This window comes from Dermacentor variabilis, chromosome 1 (assembly GCF_050947875.1).
Source record: "Dermacentor variabilis isolate Ectoservices chromosome 1, ASM5094787v1, whole genome shotgun sequence".
Lineage (NCBI taxonomy): Eukaryota > Metazoa > Arthropoda > Arachnida > Ixodida > Ixodidae > Dermacentor > Dermacentor variabilis.
Window position 1 is genome coordinate 1,244,847 of NC_134568.1, and position 22,886 is coordinate 1,267,732.

At 42.4% G+C, this 22,886-nt stretch overlaps 2 protein-coding genes across 3 annotated transcripts in view; one reads left to right on the forward strand and one right to left on the reverse strand.

Annotated features, from left to right (window-relative positions):
- The window catches only part of LOC142575029 (uncharacterized), a 129,356-nt gene that overhangs the window by 46,295 nt on the left and 60,175 nt on the right, over positions 1-22,886 (reverse strand). The gene's annotated exons all lie outside the window — the stretch shown is intronic.
- The window catches only part of LOC142575020 (uncharacterized), a 30,072-nt gene continuing 13,533 nt past the window's right edge, over positions 6,348-22,886 (forward strand). The window contains exons 1-3 of one of the 2 annotated variants that reach the window (XR_012826547.1): positions 6,348-6,676; positions 18,436-18,606; positions 19,475-19,675. Coding sequence is in view for 1 of the 2 variants with exons in the window: in XM_075683995.1 (XP_075540110.1) it covers positions 6,464-6,676; positions 18,436-18,606 (384 nt within the window). In the remaining variant the exon portion in view is untranslated. The remainder of the gene's footprint in view (positions 6,677-18,435; positions 18,607-19,474; positions 19,676-22,886) is intronic. The other variant, XM_075683995.1, reaches the window with a different exon arrangement.

Genomic DNA, 22,886 nt, shown 5'->3' on the forward strand with positions numbered 1-22,886 from the left:
ATGAGGGAAAAATTTAGAGAACAGAGAACTGTTACATGCAGTATGTCGGAGAGGGATAGCCCGGTCAATCCACTGCTTTCGCTTGGACAAAGAGAGTGGGAAAGAGCCAAGAAGAGGGTATCAAGTAGCACATCGGCAGGCCCGGATGGTATTCCAATTATGTTAATAAAGAAATTGGGGCTGAAATCTAAAAAAGCATTAAGGGAGGTGGTGAGCAATATGTTAATGGATGGTAAAGTACCTGACAAATGAAGGCTCAGTAGGATGAGAATCATATGTAAGGGAAAGGGGGACAAAGCTGACATAAATAACTACTGACCTATAACAGTGACGTCAGTGATTTACAGGGTGGTTATGCAGATTATAAAGAACAGACTGCAGGCATGGGTAGAGTACGAGGAGGGGGTGCTTGGAGAGCTACAAAATGGGTGCAGGAAGCATAGAAGGCTAGAAGACAATCTGTTCTCCCTGACACAGTGCAATGAAATAGCTGAACAGAAACACAGACCCCTATGGCTGGCGTTTTTGGATATCAAGGGAGCCTATGACAGTGTATTTCAAGAGGGCTTGTGGGGCATTCTGGAAACTTTAGGAGTGCAAGATGGAGTAACCAATTTCTTAAAAGATATCTATAAATGTAACCGGGTGATTACACAATGGGGAAAGCAAGTTTCGGAGCCTGTAATGATTCGGCGAGGGCTTAGGCAGGGGTGTCCACTGTCACCTCTGTTGTTTATGCTGTACCGACAAGGATTATTTTTTTTTTTATCTACATTAGCCCTAACGGCCCTCATGCGAGGGTACTACATGGGGGGGGGGGGGGGCACAAACATGAGATATACACAAGAAATAAAACTACATGAAATAAACACCCACACACAAGAAACATACAATAAATAGATATGAACAAGGGGTATATGGACTAATTCATGAAATCCCAAGAACTTTTCTACACAATATGTTAATATGTACATATATAACAATAAGTAATAACTCATCTGCTACCACTAACCGTTTTCTTGCAACAAGGTTTGGGAAGATGGTAAGTTAACTTCAGTAGCTATGCATGATGGTAGGTTATTCCATTCTATTATTGTGCGAGGAATAAATGATTCTGCGCAGAGCGATGAGCGGCACATTATGCGTTTTACTTTGTTAGCGTGGTCACGGCGTGGGAAGACTGCAGGGGGTGGTGAAAATAAGACATCGTGAAGCGTGGAATGGTGATGAAGTTTATGAAATAAGGTTAGGCGAGCAAACTGACATCGATGTGATAGTGGTTCCAACTCGGCATGTTGTTTTAACGATGTGACACTGGTGAAGCGTGAATAATCGGAAAACATGAAGCGAACAGGACGATTTTGCTCAATGAGATTCAATGTTGTTGATAATGTATGCTTGATCGGGATCCCATATGGCAGAAGCATATTCAATTTTTGGGCAGATCAGCGTGATATAAGCAAGTTTTTTTTAAGTGTGAAGGTGCATGCCTGAGGTTACACTTAAGAAGACCGAGTGCTCAATTAGCTGATGCTAAGACAGTGTTAATATGGTAATGCCAAGTGAAATCAGACTGAAGATGAAGGCCAAGATACTTGTAAGTTGGCACAAGTTCTACGCTAACATTATTGAGAAAGTAGGTGGTAGGAAGTTGAGTGAAATGGTTGGTAAATGACATTAGCTTGGTTTTAGATGTATTTAACGACATTAGCCACGAGGAGCACCAAGCGGTCACCGCATCAAGATCAGTTTGTAGGGAAAGTCGGTCAGCATCATTACTAATATTACGATATATAACACAATCATCTGCAAATAATCGAATTCGAGATGAGACACATTTGGGTAGATTATTAATAAAAATTAAGAAAAGTAGGGGACCAAGTACACTGCCCTGGGGGACACCAGATGTTAAAGGAACAGAAGACGAGTTACAGCCATTAGCACAGGTGAATTGTCAGTTTGATAGGAAATATTTAATCCATGCAAGAACGTTTGGGTGAATATTTAAGTGTGTTGATTTGATTAGAAGCCTGTGATGAGGAACTCGATCAAAAGCTTTAGAGAAGTCAAGAAACACTGCGTCAACTTGGAATCCTTCGTTAAATGCAGAAAATATATAGTTAGTAAATCCGGCGAGTTGAGTGTCGCATGAATAACCCCTGCGAAAACCGTGCTCATACTTGAAAATGATATCATGGTCTTCTAGGTAGTTGATGACTTGTGTATGTATGATGTGCTCAAGAAGTTTACATATGTTGCTAGTTCATAACGTAGGACGATAGTTAAGTGTAACAGAGCGATCACCTATTTAAAAATTGGTATTACTTTGGCTATTCGCCAATCATGAGGAATAATGTCAGATGATAATGATTGTGAAAACAGGGCTGATAACACTTGAAAAATGTTTATAGAAGCGTTTTTAAGTATCTTATTATTGAAACCAAGGTGATCAGAGCTAGCAGTAATTTTGAGGTTATTCAACAGGGCAAGAATAGCAGATTCACTGATGACAATTTTTGGCATGGAAATGTTAGGCAATGGCTCCAATATTGGCGAGGAAGTTATATCTTCATTGGTGAACACTGACGAAAATGCATCGTTCAGAAGCTGCAAACACTCAGTTTCAGTGACTGGTTGTCCGTCAGCATTAATTAGTACTATATCAGGATAGGAACTCGGATTGATGATGCGCCAGAATCTATGAGAATTATTGGTTAACATAGACAGGTCATGACCGAAGAAATTACAACGATTGTTCTAAGCAGGGACTCTTTATCGCAATTCTTGTACTTGTTTCATGATGACAGGAGACCTGTGGTCATTGCTTGGTGGTACAAATGTTTTTTCTTATTATTAAGACGACGGAGACAATGTGTGAACCAAGGTGAATTATTATGACGTCGGATGGTGACGATTGGCACATACTTAACTAGGTGAGACAAGGTGGTTTTGAACAAGAGCCAGTTTAGTTCAACTGTGCGTGATGAATACTGAGCCAGGAAGTTCTCAGAGAAGGTGTGTAGTTCCGAGTTAATCATCTCAAAATTCGCGCAATTGTAGAAATGAATTCGCTTAATGGTGGTTTTCTTTTCAGTAAATGGATGCGTGATGCACCCGGTGATAATGTCGTAATCGGATAAACCATTTAAATGCAGTATATCAGAAAGAATGTCATGGTTATTTGTTAGGACAAGATCAAGGATATTTGCCGTGGTAGCGGAGCGACGGGTAGGAATAATAATAAGTTGAGCAAGAGAAAAATCTAAGCAGAAATGAACAAAGGTGTGGGCTTCTTTATCACAGGAATTAACACAGAGAGCGGGTCATTCAATGTTTGGAAAATTAAAGTCGCCAAATACGAAGAAAATAGAGTTAGGAAAACGCACATGTAAGTCGCCGTGTATTCTATGGAATTCACCAGAAAAACCATCAGATATATCAGGCGGCCGGTAGAAAGCACCAATAATAACACCAGTAACTCCGAATTTACACCATATCCATACACATTCGAGGAAAGTAGTAACAGCGAGGGGAACAGCAGATAATTGTTTCTTTGTGGCTATAAGGATACCACTCCCTTTTCTATTTTTTCTGTCACACCGAAAAAAGCATAATTCAGATTCACTCAGAAGAATGTTATCATCTGGAATAGTACCGTCCAACCAAGTTTCAGTCAAAGCTAGAAGTGAAGCGCACGCAGAATCTATGAGCAAAGAAAGGGCGACAGTTTTGGAAAGAACACTTCTAATGTTTGTGAACAGGAAATTGGTATTACTCTTTAAATTAGGAAGCACATTAGGCGAGAATGACGCAGTCTCTGAAGATGACTTATCTGTCGGCACATACTGTGGTGGGATGACGAACAGGCACAGCACGGCTACACGTGACATCTCACACATAAGTATCATTGATATGCAGCTTGTCGAACGCTAGGCGCACGTGGTCACCTTGTTTATTAATCGATCGAGAGAACTGCAGAAGTTTCCGGCATTTATCACGAACGGCTTGAGAACAGTCGCGTCTTATGCTGAAACCTGTGTCCCTCAGCTTGCTGCCTTTACTTAAAATGGCCTCAAGTTCTTTCTCGTTGACGAACTTAGCTATAATGGGGCATTTTTTCACAGTCGAAAAACGGCCCACATGGTGTGCCCTAGTAATGGAAGTCACAGTGACACCAAGCTTATCACGGCAGAATTCATGCACAAGTTGCTCTGAACTTTCCCAGATTTCGGATTCGTTAATATCGGTGACACCATAAAACAAAACATTTGATCTATGCGACTGGTTTTCTAGGTTGTCAATTTTGTTAATGATGCTAGAAAAGCCACTTTCGAGAGCTGTTGGGGCATGAACAGATGAAGCAGATTCCGATTTGTTTTCCAGTTCCTGTAAACGTTTTGTTAGTTTTTCAAGGTCTGTTTTGAGTTCTGCGTGCATATTTAGAACTTTCATTATTGATTCGAGAAGACTTGCGTTGCTGGCTTCAAGACGCTTTACAGCTTTGGCCACACCATCTAACTTCTCTTCTTGAGCCTTTGTCATAGGTCCGGGGTTTTCCTCAACATTCCTACTCAAAAGCAAGTCGCAAAACATAAACATGAGCAGTGCAAGACCATTTAAAATGGTTGGGTGGCCACGACACCGCCAGAAGGCAAACATTATTGCTACGGTAACAGTGAGTTTGATAGTAACAGACCTGTAGAAAAGCAGTTGGTGAACGCCAAACAATTGTGGCAGTGTCGTGGCCCGAAGCTTCGTCCAAATGCGTGAGCTTTTGAGGAGGTGGTGTAGATGTTGTCGTCCCATGTTGTCTAACGAACGGTGTGAAGTTTTCCAGAATCGGCGGCGGGTGATGCAGCAGTCGCGGCAGATTGGCGGGCTGTCCATGCAATGTACCGTACTCATGTGCTGTTCGTCAGCTGTACTGCAGGCAGCGCGACAGCAACTGTCCCAGGACCGGCAGCAGCAGCATCTGTAGAAAAGCAGTTGGTGAGCGCTAAACAATTGTGGTAGTGTCGTGGCCTCTCAGAGGCCAAAATACAGCAAAGTGGCCTCGGCTTCAACCTATCATTTTTCTAACAAGGAAAATTTATTGTACAGTCATTACCAGGACTGATGTATGCGGCTGATATTGTATTAATGGCTGACAATACAGATCTGCAGGGATTGATGGACATATGTGGTACAGATGGAGACATATTAGGCTTGAAGTTTAGCAAATAAAAATCAGCAGTCATGATTTTTAATGATAACATTTGCGGTGAGCATAGGATACAGGAGGCCACGCTTGAGATAGTCGATGAGAACAAGTATCTTGGGGTGTGGATAAATAATAGAATTGAGTATCTGACAGAGTACGAAAAATATGTAACGACTAAAGGTAACAGAAGTGCAGCGATTATGAAGAGTAGGGCACTGTGGAACTACAATAGGTACAAGGTAGTACGAGGGATATGCAAGGGGGTAATGGTTCCAGGCCTGACTTTAGCCAATGCAGTTCTATGTATGAGAGCAGAGACCCGGGCACAGTTGGAAACTAGGCAACGTGGTGTGGGTAGGCTCGCTCTGGGAGCTCATGGCAAGACATCAAATCTTGGGGTGGAGGGGGATCTGGGATGGTTTTCTTTTGAGGGCAGAGAGGCTAGTAGCAGGATAGCATTTGAGGAGCGATTGAGAAAAATGAGGGAAATGCGGTGGGCTAGGAAGGCTTTCAGTTACTTATACACGAGGAATGTTGATACACGGTGGAGCGCTAAGAAGCGAACTAGAAAACTGTCAAGCAAATACTTGGGCAGCAGTGGGGGGGTCAGGTAAGGAATAATCCGTCAAGAAAAAGGTTAAGGAGACAGAGAGGGGTATGGGCAAAACAGAGATGCAAACCAGAGACATACATGACGTTTAAGCAAGAAATAGCCAAGGAAAATACGATAATACTAAGGGAAGCACATTGTTGCTTGAGGCTAGGACGTACAGGTGTACTACGGACTAAAACGTACCGAACCAGATACCAGGAGTGAGACTTGTTGTGCGGGGTGTGTGGAGAGGAGGAGGAAACGGCTGGACGCTTGATACTTTCGTGTAAACGACTTCACCCTGCAGTTCAATGTAACGGGGAGCTATTCAAAACTTTGTGTTTCAAGGACAGTGAAGGTAAAATAGACTTTGAACAGGTAGAAATAACTAAACGGGGGCTATCTGACTGGTGGATAATATCAACGCAAAAGTAAAGGAGTAAATACATAGGCATGCATGCAGGCATACATATAGTACCATTCAAGGCTAGGTGGCGCGCGCTACCGTCGCCCAATTCAAAGAGCTGAGTCTCATTCATCCATCCACCCATCCATCCAGTTAAAGCATGTTAAAGCGGTACATGTAAACGGCGTTGCATCGCCTATGGCATCGCGATGACATGCGCTTGGAAATGCGATGCGCCACGGTCGCATTCATGTAAACGGGGCTCATGAGTTCCACCTCCAAAGCCTACAATCTTCCCGGGTCAGCCTACGCGCTGCGAGATGAAGGCAGTTTTCACGACCGGCGAACGCTGCCTGCAGAAGCTGGCCATCGCGACAGATGGTTTACGCTGCTCGAAGCGCGGAGGCGCGTTGCTGTCAGCTGCGCCGATGAGCCCCAAGCAAGTGGACTGCTGAGGACGAGGACAGCGACGATGAAGGTTAGATAATTTCATTAGCTTCTTCTTAGCGCTGCGCATGGTTATTTCTTTGGTACAGGTGCGGACAAAAATATTTGGAACACGTGAGCTGCGGCCAAACTGCTTCCCAGTGCCGTCTTGCACCCTCAAGGGCGCATTGTGATTGAACTTCTCAGTCGCCTGCCTGCGCGCAAGCGTAATTCAATTTCTTGTTTCGCTTTGAGGCTGCTTGAGGCCATTGGGAGGCACATCACTCTCAGCTCCCGTGTTCCAAATACTTTTGCTAGCACCTGTACAGCCTCTCGTATCAGTAGATTGCTACAGCCTACGTACAGCGTCCTGAAACAGGGGGCGGGACTATGCCCACGAAACACGCAAGCAGCTATTTGATGTCTAAAAGATGTCTTGAACGGCTAATTCAAAAGCCTAGTAGCTGTCTTGATCAAGACATTTTGTAGCCATGGACGTCTAGAAATACTTCAGTAAGCCCTGCTAACGTTACGCTAAAAGTTGGCTAATGGACAGCTTGACAAGAACAACTGAAGACTTTTATTAGACATTCCCTCAAATTTTTGCGGCAGCTGTTACAGTAACACAACGTTTGCCTACAGTTACAATTTATTTTAAACGAGGCATGGACATCAGAAAAAAAAAAGTTTATATTGTCGGATAGAGTGATGCAGAGGTAGTTTTTCCAGATGTGAACCATGGGAATAGTGTAGTACAGCCTCATTGGTCAATTTGTGCTTTTTAATTAGACCAATCAATTGAATGCCACCTGTCAGAATTATTTTGCAAATAAAACAATATCTGTATTGTATGCTGATATAATTCCAATGTTCACTTATTGACCTAAACAAGAACATCTTGTAACATGTAACACGCCATGTAACATGTAACACGCCCACCTACACTATCTTACGACTACGCCGCAATGCACCCTTTAATAATCGAACCCGTTGGCATAGAAAAAATAATCGCCTCATTGAAACTCTCATCCGCTCCTGGCTGTGACTTAATTAATGCTAAGTTTCTAAAAAACACTAGCACATATTGTTCCATTATTCTTGCAAAGATTTTCCAGCAATCACTTGACAAAGGTTCACTGCCTGCTGATTGGAAGGTGGGGAAGGTGATTCCACTCTACAAATCGGGTACTAAACATTCCCCACTGAACTATCGGCCTATTTCCTTAACCAGTATACCATGCAAAATTATCGAGCATGTTCTGTCTTCTCATATTGCCAACTTCTTAGAAGAAAACTCCTTTTTTTCTGAGTTTCAACACGGCTTCCGCAAAACATATTCATGTGACACCCAACTAGTATCATTCACGCATAAACTAAACCTATTGCTTGACCACTCTTCAGTTGCAGATCTAATTTTTTTGGACTTCGCAAAAGCGTTCGATAAAGTGTGCCACAGCTTATTAATCTACAAACTGCAGCAACTAAACCTTGACCCTAAAATTCTGTACTGGCTGGAGGTTTTCCTCACTAACCGTTCACAGTTCGTTTCAGCTAACGAAGTAACATCTAATCTGAGTCCTGTTTATTCAGGTGTACCACAAGGCTCCGTGCTTGGACCCCTCCTATTTCTCATATATATTAACGACTTACCTTCCTGTGTTTCATCTCAAATTCACCTATTTGCTGACGACTGCGTAATTTACACCGAAATAACTCGCGACGAGGATGTTACCAGGCTTCAAGCTGACCTTAACGCCGTTTCTGCATGGTGCAATTCATGGTTAATGGAATTAAATGTCAACAAGTGTAAATTCATGCGTGTATCTCGAACTACCAGTGAACCACCTGTGTACTCCCTTAATAACGCTCCATTAGAATTGGTAACAACTTACAAGTACCTTGGCCTTCACATCACCTCTGATCTTACTTGGAATAACCACATCACCCATATAATAAGTAATGCTAACAGAATGCTAGGTTACTTACGACGCAACTTTTCCAAAGCACCTTCTTCCTTAAAATTAATCCTCTATAAAACTCTAATACGACCTAAACTTGAGTATGCGGCTTCAATCTGGGATCCAGGTCAAGTAAACCTAATGCACTCACTGGAAATGGTTCAGAATAACTCAACTCGTTTCATTCTTTCTAACTATAATAGAACCGCGAGTATCAGTGCCATGAAATCTAGCCTTAACCTACCGTCCTTGTCATCACGTCGAAAATTGTTCCGTTTGTGCCTTTTTCATAAATTATTTCATCACCCGCTGCTACGCAACAAACTTATTTCTCCGTCTCCGTATGTATCGCCCAGACTAGACCACATTCATAAGGTCGGCATTTCATTTTGCAGATCCAACGCTTTTTTTCAGTCATTTGTACCACGCACTTCCAATGAGTGGAATCACCTCCCCGCCTCAATAGCCACTATCGCAGATCACCTATTATTCAAGAATGCCATAGCTAGCACTGTATAACTAGGAACCTTTTTTCATATTGTTCAACCTGTACTCACAAACGACTTAGCTAACATTGTATATCTAGGTGCCATTTGTTAAATTGTTTTGTTTATACATATTTATATACATAATTTTCTGCTCTAGTAACTCCTGTTTGTTGAATTTACCCGTTTTGCTTGTAACCACTCCCCTCTATAATGCCGTAATGGCCCTGAGGGTATGATAAATAAATAAATAAATAAATAAATCTCTGCGTGAAACACGTCATTATTGACAAAACTTCGCCCTGCTGGGTCTCCACCAAATTGAAATAGTTTCTAGCAAAGAAAAATTTTGTCAGTGATGCTGCAGTTCAGGCAAAAATTACATCCTTGTTTCAGCTACAGGGGGCACAATAGCCTTACACCAGTATGCGAAACAGAACACCGTGCTGCAATGAGTTAAGAAATAAAGGATAGTACACATCTGGAAAAACACTCTGCGAACCACTCTAACTAGCAATATAAATATATTGTTTCTGATGTCCATGCTTCATTTAAAAGTAAATTGTAACTTACTTTCTGGGTGCCTCTTGTAAGGTAGCGCCACATGCTTGCACAGCATCACGCGGAAATAATGGCGAGTTCTTCAGCATACCATACATTAGTGAATTCCTTGTATGTTGCATGTTAGAAGAACTGAAAGATAAATCATAATATGCTGTTATTTTTTTTTCATAAACTGTATGATGAGCTTTTCATGCATAAAAGGTGATTGCAAGCGAAAATGCAGCAAGGCATCAACTTCACACCATGTCACATACTCATACTTTATTACCTAATAAATTAGAAAAGATGCAGAAAGTGTAATTAACAAGAGTGACAAATAGCAGCAAAGGTGATCATGGATAAATCTTCAAGATGATTGCCGCCGCTGCCAGAGTAGGCCAGCCTTCGTAGGAGAGCAACTGGCTGCCCACAAAAGCTTGCTTTCACAGGCCACGCGTGACGGTTCTTGTAGACATAGGAAAGCAATACCTGCACAGAACAGGAAAAAAAGGGCAAGGGAAGAAATGGGAATGTTGAAATTGGAACTTCAATTAGCAATATGTGCTAAGTAAAAAGTTTGGCTCACATTAAAAATAAATTTAAGCACTCATTTCTCTTAAATTACAGGTATCTTAAGGTATGTATGCGATGATGTTTAAAATGACTAGTATATTTCCTATCATAAAAGGCCAACAAACACTGACACCAAGGACAACATAGGGGAAATTACTTGTGCTTAATAGATTAAATAAAGAAACGATAAATTAATGGAAATTAAAGTGGATGAAAAAACACCTTGCCGCAGGTGGGAACCGAACCCGCAACCTTCGCATTTCGCGTGCTATGCTCTACCAATTGAGCTACAGCGGCGTCGTTTTCCCATCCACTTTCTTGGGTATTTATGTGTCCTAGTCGAACGCTGGGAGTGTTAGCCAGCGCCACAACTCGGAGACCTTGTTCCTGGCATATAGTCATTAAGTTGCATAGCAGAGTCAAAGTCAGCCTTTAATTTATTGTATGGTGTTTTGTGGCTAAAAAGCCACTTATCAACCTGTCAAACAAGTCTGAGAAGCTTCCTGCAAAATATAATCAGTTTAAAACAGTAATTCACTCTGCAGGTAAATGATGTACTAACTTAATTAAAAAGTTAAATAGCGTTTTATATTGTTGAACTAAAAGCAAGTTTGGCATTTTGCACTGCCTAGCTGTTGCCTTTCTTTCAAACTTAAACATCACACAGCACAGAGTAAGCAGGTAGCATGCAAAGGAGGACTGGTGATAAAGTAGTGTTCCAAAACAACACTCCTAGCTGGATCAATCACTTTGTTGATATATTTTCATGTGACCCTAATTGGCTTCGGGCAATACCTCACACAAATGACGCAACACCTTGGATGATGCGTCATACAAAGTTGAAAATATCTCATGATGTGATCAAACAATAACATTGCCCACTGACTTGGAAGTGTTAGCATGCTGTTTGCGTGAGAAAGTGCAAAGTGATTCGTATAGGTGGCAAATTCATCAGTGTATCTATAGCCTCAGGTAATTCTGAGCATCTATGCTGACTTGCAACTGAGAAGCCACTGCACACAAAAAGGTGTATTCAAGTAATGGTCCATGCAGAATAATTGCCCACCTAGTGAAAAGGCAAATGTGGCAGGCTAATGGGCCAGGGCAAATAGATTGATAAATTCTGATAACACCTCCAATGATATTATTGAAATAGGTGATAAAAAACAGCACAAGTAAAATTGCAGTTATGACAAAATTTTAAAAGCACCTCTGCAAACTGCTGGAACCCTATGCATCATGCCTGTTCTACACGCACATATGTTGCAGCGCAATCTATATCTCAGACCCAGGCACCTCCACAGATCACTTTGTGATCTCCTCACAATAAGGTTAAAAAACAGTCTGGCACAAGCTACTTGATGTGATTCATTTTGCAAGCGCCAGGCAAGTGCTGATGGTGGTAGAGCGAAATTGAAGTTTGTCCTTGTATGGAAGCCTTGGCCCATGTTTTATCAATTCTAGCGGCAAAGCACACCTTTTACAGCACACATAAATCTTAAATTAGACTGCTTGCTGATGCTGTACAGTAAGTTCCTGTAAAGAAACTAAATCACACAGAAAATATTTAGAATACCAAACTAATCAAATACTGCCTTGAATACATTTGTGCATTAGCGAAGCAAGGTGTAATGTACACTGTTGTAGAAAATTTTTACTCATGTATGGAATACTTCTATGACACAGCAGAGTTAATTTGTGAGCTCTTACATAGCAATGACTACCTACAGGTAAATTTTGTAAGGCTTAGGGAAACTAATTATTAGTAGAACTGTGTATGTACACTGGCACTGAGAAATGGTTTAATAGTGGCAGCTTATAATGGACCAGTGCAAAAAAATGGCCATTTGTGAGACACCAATTAGCTATTTTACCACGAAGCGCTCCCTGGCCTTAACCCATATAAAAAGCACTGGGAGGACCAGAGAGGGTACAGTACATCGGCTTACACTGATCATGATGAGGTCCAGTCATCCAGCTAGTGCCAAGGTACAAGAAGGATGTCCAGCCGTCTATAGAGTGAAAGGGACAAAATAAGATAGCATCAAGTCAGTTGAAAGGCAAATTTGCAATTACAAATAAGGTGACCCGGTCACAGTCATTCATTAATAAATGCCAAGCTGTCGTGATTTCACTCCCAGATGGAAGCACCTACTAGGTTAAAGGTTTTGCTGCTTATTTAGAACAAAACACAGGTGAAATTTGTACATCAGCAGACGATTTAATTTGGAATTCTATAGATGAAGTAAACACTGCAGTTATATTTTTTGTTTTGCTATAAAGTGGGAAGGCTACAAACTGCATAGTCACTGACACACGCGCGCACACGTAAGAACAAAAGGACACAAAATAGGGCGAGTTCAGTCTGGTTCAGCATTACAGCCAGTGCGTCGTCTTCGAATGCACTCCTTTCGGTTGGTTCGTGCTACGTTAACCACAGGCTAACAAGCAGGGCAAAGTTCTGACTGTTGTTGCGGAAGTCGTGGAGCGCGGTAGTGCTTAACGGCTGAACACAAGCAGAACCCTCGTATAAAAGTAATGACGAAAACTCGTAGGGCAGAAGAGCCCATATATCAAGAATTGTCGCGGGTAACACCTAAATATATTCACATTGTTGACGAAAAACGAAGCGCAATGCATTTAACTTACCGGAAAAAGTGTTATCCGAACGTGCGACGTACAAAGACGCACCGAGACACGAAGGCGGCGAACGCAGATCCCGCCATTGTGGTAGTAAGCCGTCGGCGAAAACACGCAATACAGCCGATGTCACGAAGCACTGATGCAAAACACACGGCACACAGCATCAGCACAGCTAAATGACTCCAGTTAATATCCAGTATAAATGTACAGAACGGCTTAGAATGACGCACACCTGGATAACGAACCCACGACCGAGACATAGCGGGCGGCAATGGCCGTTTTTTCAAACTTCCTGCCTCCCAGTGTTTCCAGCACAGAATAAGATGTCCAACAAATTTGGATTGTGCCGCCGAAGTGATCGCAGCGCGGTGGCTCTGTGACACCGCTGTGCAACACCGGCGTTTCGCTCCTGCTGCTGTAAATACCTGCTGCGCGAGCATAGAATGGTTTCCAGGCGTCGTGTGCGCGCCCCGTATGGAAAACAATAACACGCCTTTGATTGTTGAAGTTCTGGTGTGAAATTATTTAATATTAAAGCCAATTAACTTATGTTGCTTCCAACGAGTTCGATTTGTCTGTGGCGTCTTTTATTCGCTAACGCCGACGGCCGACGGTAACCGCACATTTAACACGTCGTTTGGCATTTTATACACTTTTAGACAAAAAGATCTAGAAAAGTTCTTGAGTTAGACATTCTGAATGCGTTTACCAAAACAGACTCTAGTGACACCAGTAGTGGGTTTTGCCGCAGATAGAATATACACTAGCATATTCCAAGTGCTGAGGTTATTTTTAAAAGAAATTCTATTTTCAGTCTTATCATAGACCAAGACGTCTATAGCCGTTTGTAGCCGTTTCAAGAAGTTTTTAAGAGGTTCTGTGTTTCGTGGGTGGTGACGCGAGTTCCTCTGTAGCATTAGCCAAGCAAGTGCAAATCACATTTAGTTTACTTCTTCCTTCGCACTCGGCTGCTTGTGGTGCCGACCACTTCAGTTTCATTGTAGCTGATTAAAATTTTTTTGTTGCGAACTCCACTGCTCGGCAGCTCAACGCTCCTCGCTCGGTGCACGCTTTAATTTTGTTCCCTTGTTTCTCCACACCCTGCTTTTGTTGCCGGCTTCCTCACTTTTTTACCTCATTTTCGGTATGCCAGTTCGGGCACGCACTCGGTGACCTACGTTGTCTATTTGGAAGCGTATCTATTTGGAAACATGGCTGGTGGCACATGCCAAGTTGTGCAGACCCATTGGACTAAGTTGTTTATTCGTGCAAATACCCAGTGACCCAAGTTGTTGGGTAGTTGGCAAGACAGCAACAGCCAGCACCCGCAAAGTGTGGACAAGGGACAAAGAAGGCTTTGCTTTAAAGAAACATCTGCAGACACTCTACTTCTGTGTCTATCACCACCCATTAGAGTTCACAAAAATGCTGCCATCATGTGAAACACATTGTTTCTTTGCAGTACTGCTTGCTTGTTAAACTCGCATTGTTTTATTTTTTATGCAGCCATATCACAGCTTTCTATCACCGCCATGCAGTGCTGGGCAGTATCATGATAAGTCTGGCAAGACCTGTATCAGTATCGTATTTCCGATACGTTAACGAATGTACCCTGTTTCTTAAGATACAAGATATTACTGTTGCAACATCACCATGCGAAACTATAAACGTTGCCTGAACTCCGCTTCTCAAGCTGGGGACGCATTCTGTGATGATCACTTTCGGTGACAGTATCATCTTCAGGCCTGTGCTAAATGGCTGGTTGAGCAAAGTCGGGTGACATAGTGTTCCACCAGCCAATCAGCTCATCCTATTTTGCTCAAGCAGCCAATCGCGGCATGCCTGATGGACAAGGCGTGGTCAAGGCGATAGTGTCGCCAAAGTGGATTATCGCAGAATACGTCCCCTGATACAGTTACCACTAAATTACCACAAAACTAAAGGCAGTGAAATTCATTTACGTTTCCACCAGAGCAGTCTATCGAGGGCAGGCGACTATGTTTGCACGTCCATATTGGTAGAGCAGAGTCGCATGGTGGCACTCTCATCTCGACAAAAACAAGCGTGGGAACGTCTGCAAGTAGCCGACCTTTTGTTTTCTTGATTTCTTGTTTTTAGTTGCATCAGTGCCATGGCACTTGTTCATAGCCACCATACTGTACTATGTATGTCAATGCGTGCAGCTTCTTTTGCACAAATATTGATGCTGCTGTAGTGTAGTTATGAAGTTTCTCTTGCGGGGTGCTTTGTTATGAAGAATGCAAGAATGGGGTTGCCTTGCGTCAAGTGGCTTTCACACATCGGCGATTTGAAGGATCTCATGGATGTAAGTTTGACTGTTGTGAACCAAAATGTGGATGGTGCTGCTTCCAGGAGACATGTGTATAAGGCGGCTATTTTTTGTACGTGATTGTTGCTCGCAAGTGCCAAAGCTACTTTTTGGACTATGTTACATGTGTAAACGGCAATACGTTTACGGACAAGATAAACCTCGATAGCATTATTTGGATATAGTGCAGAGGGTTCTTATTAATGTTCTTGCAATTAGATGGCAACCCGCTAGGTGGTCAGCAAGCAGAGTAGTGACTCCTATCAACTGCAAAAGTGATGAGCGAAAATCTGACAGCGCAGCGCATAAACAGGTTTGATGCTAAGCAGCTAAAGTAACCACAATAAATCGTAGATTGTTTTGGAATGAAAATATTAAACTTTGAGCAATAAACACAAATGTAGAGATACTAACATACATTTCATTCTAATGCAACAAGGTTTGTCGGAGTTCAGAAATTTCCAAGCAAACATTTTTGTGCATACACATTTGCTGCAACATTATATCAATCTATAATAAGAAATTTCTGAATGTATCTAAGTATCTTAAGGTACCAATGGAAAGTATCATATGGGATACAATTGTGGTAGTATCTTGTACATGTATCTCAAATACTTGTTGCCCGAGTATCTTGTATCATATCATACAATTGCAAAGTATCTTAGCTCAGCCCTGATCACCGCAACGACTTTGAGCTCTGCGTGATTCTCCACAGCAAAGAAACAACTGGCCCCTTTCATTGCCATGTTGACTGTGTTCTTCATTTACTTCATATGTTTCTTCTGCCTATCAAGCACGAACAAACATGCATTATAATTTCTTGCTGGAAGTGCGCATTGTAAGCGGTTGTGCAGATGACCAATTTACTGCTCTTGGTGCTTAGTGCATCGTCAGTCTCCTGGCCACGACAGCCGCATTTCCATGGGGACGAAATGCGAAACCACCTGCGTACTTAGATTTAGGTGCATGTTAAAGAACCCCAGGTTGTCCAAATTTCCGGAGTCCCCCACTGCAGCATGCCTCATAATCAGTTCTTGGTTTTAGCATGTGAAACTCCGTAATTAAATTTTAATTTAGTACATTGTTGGTCAGTTTTCCTGATGCATTTCATGCCGATGGCAAGAGTAGCTCCATGGCATGCAATTTCAGTTGTCTCCACACACATCTAAAACAGTTTCCACTGTCCAGACATCCCGATTGAGACAATGCATTTACAGGCTCTACTGCCCTGGCAACACTTTTCATCACATTTTTCCATTCTATGTTGACCTCCAAGTGCAACTAGCTTTTTTTTAGATAGACAGGTCTTCAGCTTCAGTGCACCAAATCAATTACTGATACCAATTTCACACGATGCGCAATCTTCTTGGCGCAATTTTACATATACTGAAGAATCAGCTGCAGCCTCTGCATGTACTGTGCTCAGCAATTGAAACGCGATAATTGGACTGCATGGCGGCTGGTGCTTTTAGCGCCAAAGGTGAGGGCTGCGGGATAATACGAGGTCAAATAAAGTTACAATGCCTCACAAAGGATCTCGCTTTCATCATATGCCACAATCAATCAGCATGTGGCACGGTGTCCTCAGCACCCACTGCAGGCATAAAAAGCTCCAGCAGCCATGCGCTTCAAGAATTGCATTTGAATTGCTGAGCCCTGTACAACCACATCCCTGCTGTCTGGTTAAGTCTAGTGGAAAAGTCTAAAACCATTATTGAAACAAGCCTTGTGTCATGTCAAAAAGGGATGTGTACTTTTTTGTGGGCTTGCAGCTTAGGATATCTATTGCATGCATTGTATTGCACAGCTTTGTCAATGGTGTCTGCATCCAGTTTCCTAATCTTTCAAGCCCCATGCATGCCTGAAAGTTTTCATTAAATAGGCAAGAATGCTGAGCACCGAGGTGAATCTGAAAACCACTATATTCATTTGCACTGCATGTCTATTTGTGAACACTAGGTAACTGTTCTTCCACAATTTCTGCACAGGAACCTCACCGTTTCTTTCACTTAAGAGTCGCTTTAGAGTCTCTAGTGCAAAGTTGTGTGCTTATGCATAGGTTTCAGCAGATGTTTCTCCCTTTTCGATTTCCACTTTCACAGTACAAGATTTTTGAGGGAGTATATTTTTCTTAGATTAGCTTTCCTATGACTTTTTTCGATCGGTAATTTGGTGGTTGGGTATTATGTTTCATTGCTTTCAGTGAAGCTGGGGTTGCGGCACCTACAATAAACCCAACACTGAAAGAGATAATCACCTTAATACCTCCAAGTAACATTGCTAATTGTCAGTTGGTCCACAAAGAACAAATTCTAGCTGCAAAATTCCAAAATGTCATAGAAGGAAAAATATGATCATCTTCACATATCAACTTTTGTGACACTTTTTTTTGTTTTGGTAAAGGAGTCTTCAACTTGCTGCAAAGTTGCCTTTTTGGCGTTATACCCTTAATGGCCAACTGCAACAAAATTCTGCACCACATAAAGAGCCTAGTTTAAGCTTCTGTCGAAATAGAAAAGCCTTCATCCAAAATCCAACTTTTAAAGTATGGGCGGCAACATCGCGAGAAGCTCACAAAAAAAAGCAATTTTGTTACTGAAACTGAAATAAATGCTGCAATTACCGCTCACTGAAAGTGATGCGTGACTTAAGTGCAGCTCCTAGGCATGACCTCCGAGATGGCAATGGTGCACCTGTGCAATCTCGGAGGCCACATCGCTGTGTAGTGTAGATAGTGTGGCTGCCGTGAAGTGCCACGACAAGCCCTTTTGCCATAGCAGACATTCGAACTACCGCATGCTCTCATTGGTCACTGTGGGTCCCCGGCTGTTGTCACGTGAGCCAGCATGAGTGCCTGGCACCCGTGGCACGCGTAGCAATCTTGGACGTGGTGGGATCTACACCATAGCGACACCACCATGTGCACGCATTGTCTGCTTAGGTGCTGTTTCAAGGCTGCTTACAAAAGAAACTATACATTTACCACCTCTGAGGCTTTTCCAAGATTGGTTCAGTGGTATGCACTACTCGTCGTAACAGATTTAGCGGGAGTGAAATTTCTTTGCAGTTGGCATTTAAGTTACTACGACCTTTTCTGCGATCAGAAACTGGCAACTGAGACAGATGGTGTATGTCCTAAATGACACTTTTAGGTATGTAGGTACATTATACCCACAGAAGTACTCTATCCCCACATGAAGAAGAAATAACTAATACATACAACTTTTTCTCTCAAAGTGCCTGTTTATTGCTGTTCCCTTTTTCTCCCCCATGGCTGCAGTATTCGGGTGCACTATCAAGCGATTCAACAACCACAAGCATCTTTTCAAGGCTCCAGCATGGAAGCCCCCCTTTAGACCGCCACTCCACAAGCCTAGTCCTTTCCCATCGCTCGAAGGCTATACTGTTACGTCAACGGCACCTGCGCTACTATGCCAGCATCCGCCACAAGGTAATTATCTGCCGGACCAGACAGGACAACATTCTGGTACTGACTAAGGCTTGACAGTGCTGGTTGAAGAACGGCCTTAAAATAACTTTGTTATTGGAGTTCGACATGATTTTTGTTATCCATGTGTTGCACAGGCACATTCGAGCGTGATTGAGCCCGATCAGTATACAATTTCTCGACTACGACCAGTTGCAGTCAGGAAATTTAATTGCGGCCAAGCTCGATTGCAACAGAAACCGATTGCGATGAAATTTTTCAGCTGTGATTGACTCCTTTCCGTACCCTGCAACGGTGCCAACAATGCCAGTTGCAGTAAAGAAATTGACTGTTGGGCTTGATAAGGTATTAAGTGCCCCATGTGTCACCCCTGTCAGTTATCTTATCCCTTATCACATGGGTAAAAAAGAAAAAGAAACATAATTATTCACTGTACTTCACTCTACGAACTTCTGAAACCTAAGCTGCATATATTAAAGAAACATGTAAAATGTACAGCTGCTTCTAACTGTTGATCTAGTGGTGGGAATCGGGTTTATTATACTTTAATATCCTGAAAAAAGAGACAAAGGGCCCTTCAAGCTCCTAGAAAATAAAATTCTTGACTTCCTTGAATACTAGGGTGAGGGGCAATTTTTGAACATTCAAAGTAGGACAAAGCGAAAGAAAAACAGAGGCAAGGTAGGGAGGGAAATCAAGATGACCAATTGTCTAGCCTACACTTACGGAGTTAGAAAGATAAGAAAAAATAGAGGCAGTTTTAAAGTAACACTCTACACAGAGGCTACCCCGTGGACGCTATCTACGGGGAAAAAATTCTAGTATTTTGTCCTGAGTGCCGTTAAACGATTGCAATGTGGTGTATCCACAGCCACCAGGCACAGGCCTGGTGAAATCATTGTGGATCCAGACAAAGCCAGATGATGCAACCAGACCGTGCCATCGTTTTGCAGCCATCATAGCTCCATTTTCAAGCCCGAGGAATGCCTAGCAAAAAGGAAGTTTCAGGCATTTGGTTTTATCATGAGTATCTTTGGCTGGAGTGGAACACTACTAACCATCATACCAGAAGGCAAGTGACATCATTGCACAGAGAAAGTCAACTTAAAATGACCTGAAGAGCTTGAAGCATGCCTAACTAGGCAGTTGCTTAGCTGCAAGAAATCTCAGCTAAGAAAATCTCAATTTTTAAATGTTTGTGCACAAATTAAGTTTGCTTCCTCCCTCCTTGAATTATTGCCTTTGGCGTCCTTGAAATTCTTCACTTGTCCTTGAATTATTAGTTAAATGTTCTGTAGGAACCCTGAGGAATGACCAGATCAACATGATATGGTCGCTTAGCAGCTATAGCCTTCCGATACTATGCATGACCTCGTAGTTTTGATTCCGTATCATGACAGCTGCATTTGGAAAGGTGTGTAATGCAAACAAAAATGGAAGACAATTCAACTTTTATTTCAAGTCGCTGACACTCTTCCTGAGCAAATTGGGTGCGAGAGTGGAGCGGACTACCTGCGTGCAGTGCTCCTTTGCGTCCTTCTTTGGCCTGAGGGGAGTAGGAGCATTGGTCCGCTTAAGTTTATAGACAGCACTACCTTAATATTGGCACACATATTTAGACTGCACTATCTTCAGCATCGGCCCATAGAAACGGCTAGAAACCCAATACCTCATATATAAAGGAAGGGGTCCCTTGCTAAGGAACACAGTAAAATAAATTGAGCAAATTCAAGTGCACGTCAAAGAGCCTACATACAATTCAAAATAAATTGAGAGCCTTCCATTACACATCTCTTGTATCCTAGTGTGCAGTTTTGAGACTTGAACTAAACTCAATCACATGGTCGTAGCACTGGCTGGCTGGCTGTGCTTCCTTGTTGTAGCAGTTGAATTGTAAGTCATTGGCACTTTGTGTCATTGTCTAAGCATGGAAATAAAGAAGGCCAAACATGCCCCTATAACCAATTATGGTGTTCGTAGCATCTTTTGAGCAGTCTCCACGCTCTGGCCCAAAACAGCATTTTTAGCAAAATATCGCCAAGGGACACTTGTGACTTGCCTGGAATTTCATTAATCTGTGAGAGAGAGAGAGAGTAAATGTTAAATGAAAGGTAGGGAGGTTAACCAGGACTGAGCCCAGTTGTCTACCCTACACTGGGGAAAGGGAAAAGGGGTGGGGAAAGGTTAAACAAAAAAATTCCACTGGGGATATCGATTGGTCACTCAGTCTGGATCACAGACGGTGACTCACTCCGGTAGCTTTCAAATATTGCAGCAGTTTCTTTGTGGCCTTTCGTAGCTGCGATATTGGAGGCCATATTCCCAAGGTCCTGTTCAAGGTGAACGGTTTTCTAACTTATTTAGAGCTGTGCAGAGGTCATGTCTTTCATTCTCAAAAGATGTGCAGTAGCACAGTACTAGATGTTCTATAGTGTCCTCGACACCACAGGCATTGCACTCACCACTATCGGCCATTCCAATCACTTGTATATGCATTGGTGAATGCGACACTCAAGCGTAAGCGGCACAGCCTTGTTTCCTAATTTCGTGGAAGTCCAGATAACAGCCGCAGTTGCATAGATGGGTAGAGGAAATGCAATCGATATTAGGTGAATTCAGGTGTGTGCCACTTCTCTAATATCATACGGTGCGCTAGCTTACTTAAGTGTTGGGCTGCGTTATTCTGCGATAAAGGTACAGAAACAAGGGTTGCTCCTTTGTGTGCTTTCCTAGCAGCTTCGTCAGTGAGGTCGTTGCCGGAGATACCACAATGGCCCGGCAGCCGCTGAAACACGACGTCGTGTCCTTTTGCGATCATATGGTGGTGCATTTCTCGTATCTCCAACATGAGTTGTTCACGGGACCCGTGGCGAAGAGCTGACAGAAGACATTGTAAGGCAGCCTTCAAGTCTCAGAATATCGCCCACCGATTAGCCGGTTGGTTAATATAATCAATGGTACTTCGGAGGGCAACAAGCTCCGAACCGGTCGATGTTGTCGCATAAGAAATCTTGTTGATTGTGATGGTGGAGTTGACGATCTGGAATTAATCTGGTCTTTCTATTGTTCTTAGGTGTGTTCCTTAGTATACTTTAAAGTTGTGCTGACGTGATGTTTTTGATTTTTCATTTCTTTTGCTTTATATGAAGGTACCAGACCTCCAAACTCTAGAAAAAATAGTGACTGTAGTCTCAGAGCTCCATAAATTACTTAATGTAGCTTTTCTATTGTCAGTTTCGGTTTAGTTTCCCAGGAGGATACATACTGTGTTGTGACATCCTGACACAGTATGTGGTCAAGTGGGAGCAGGACATTGTGACCCTGACACTCACTCTGGCTTGTTCGGTCGCTTCGTATGCTGCTTCTCGTGAGGGCTGATGTAGCAGCACAGCAGAAGACCTAGAGCCAGCGCGAGCGTTAAAGCGTCGCAGTGTCGTGCTTTCACATTGCCATTTTTCCTTTTTTTTTTTTCAGGGGTTTGGAAATACCGCACCTTCATCTAAATAAAAAAAAGAGACAGAGAAGATTCGAAAATATTGTCAGTACCCTTTTAAAATATAGCCTTAAATTACTTCATGCAGTGGCAAGTCAGCGATCATAATGTCAGAAAAAGAAAACATCCCCCCACTATTCTAAAACAAGACTGAACCTCAAGACTGTACTTTGCCTAGCAAAGCAGCTCTGATGTACCCAAATGGCTCGCTAATAAGCGCTTCAGTATGTGCTTTAGATGTAGCCAAATAAAGGTGTGTGTGCCCCTTTAGGGTTCAAACAATGGCTACACATTGGACTTAAATTCCTTGAGATGTCTTACCAGGGTAATTTACTTGCTATATAGTACATCACTAAGGCCAGTAATTACCTAAAACTCATTTCAACTCGAAAATGCGCTTTGCATGCTATAGAGGAGTATTATGGCAGGCATCCAGATTTACCCACATCAGTGCTGATTCAGAAACATGGCATCCTTAAAGCAAAACAAGTCTACGGTTTGTCTACTTAAATGCATCCATCGTCATCAATTGTGACTTACTTGTCCCGATAATTCCAGCAACCAATATGCTTCCTGCACAAAACATACTTGTACCAATAATGCACGCTAATTACGGCAAGCAAACGCTAATCTACCAGGTTCCCCAAGTAATAAGTGAATTTCCTTTTGAAACTGAATATTACCTTTCTCAAAAATCTTTTGAATTCACCATTAAAAAGCATGTAATTGAACGAACGGAATGAGTTATTTATTTAATCGATATACAACACACTTACTTTGCTACTTTTGC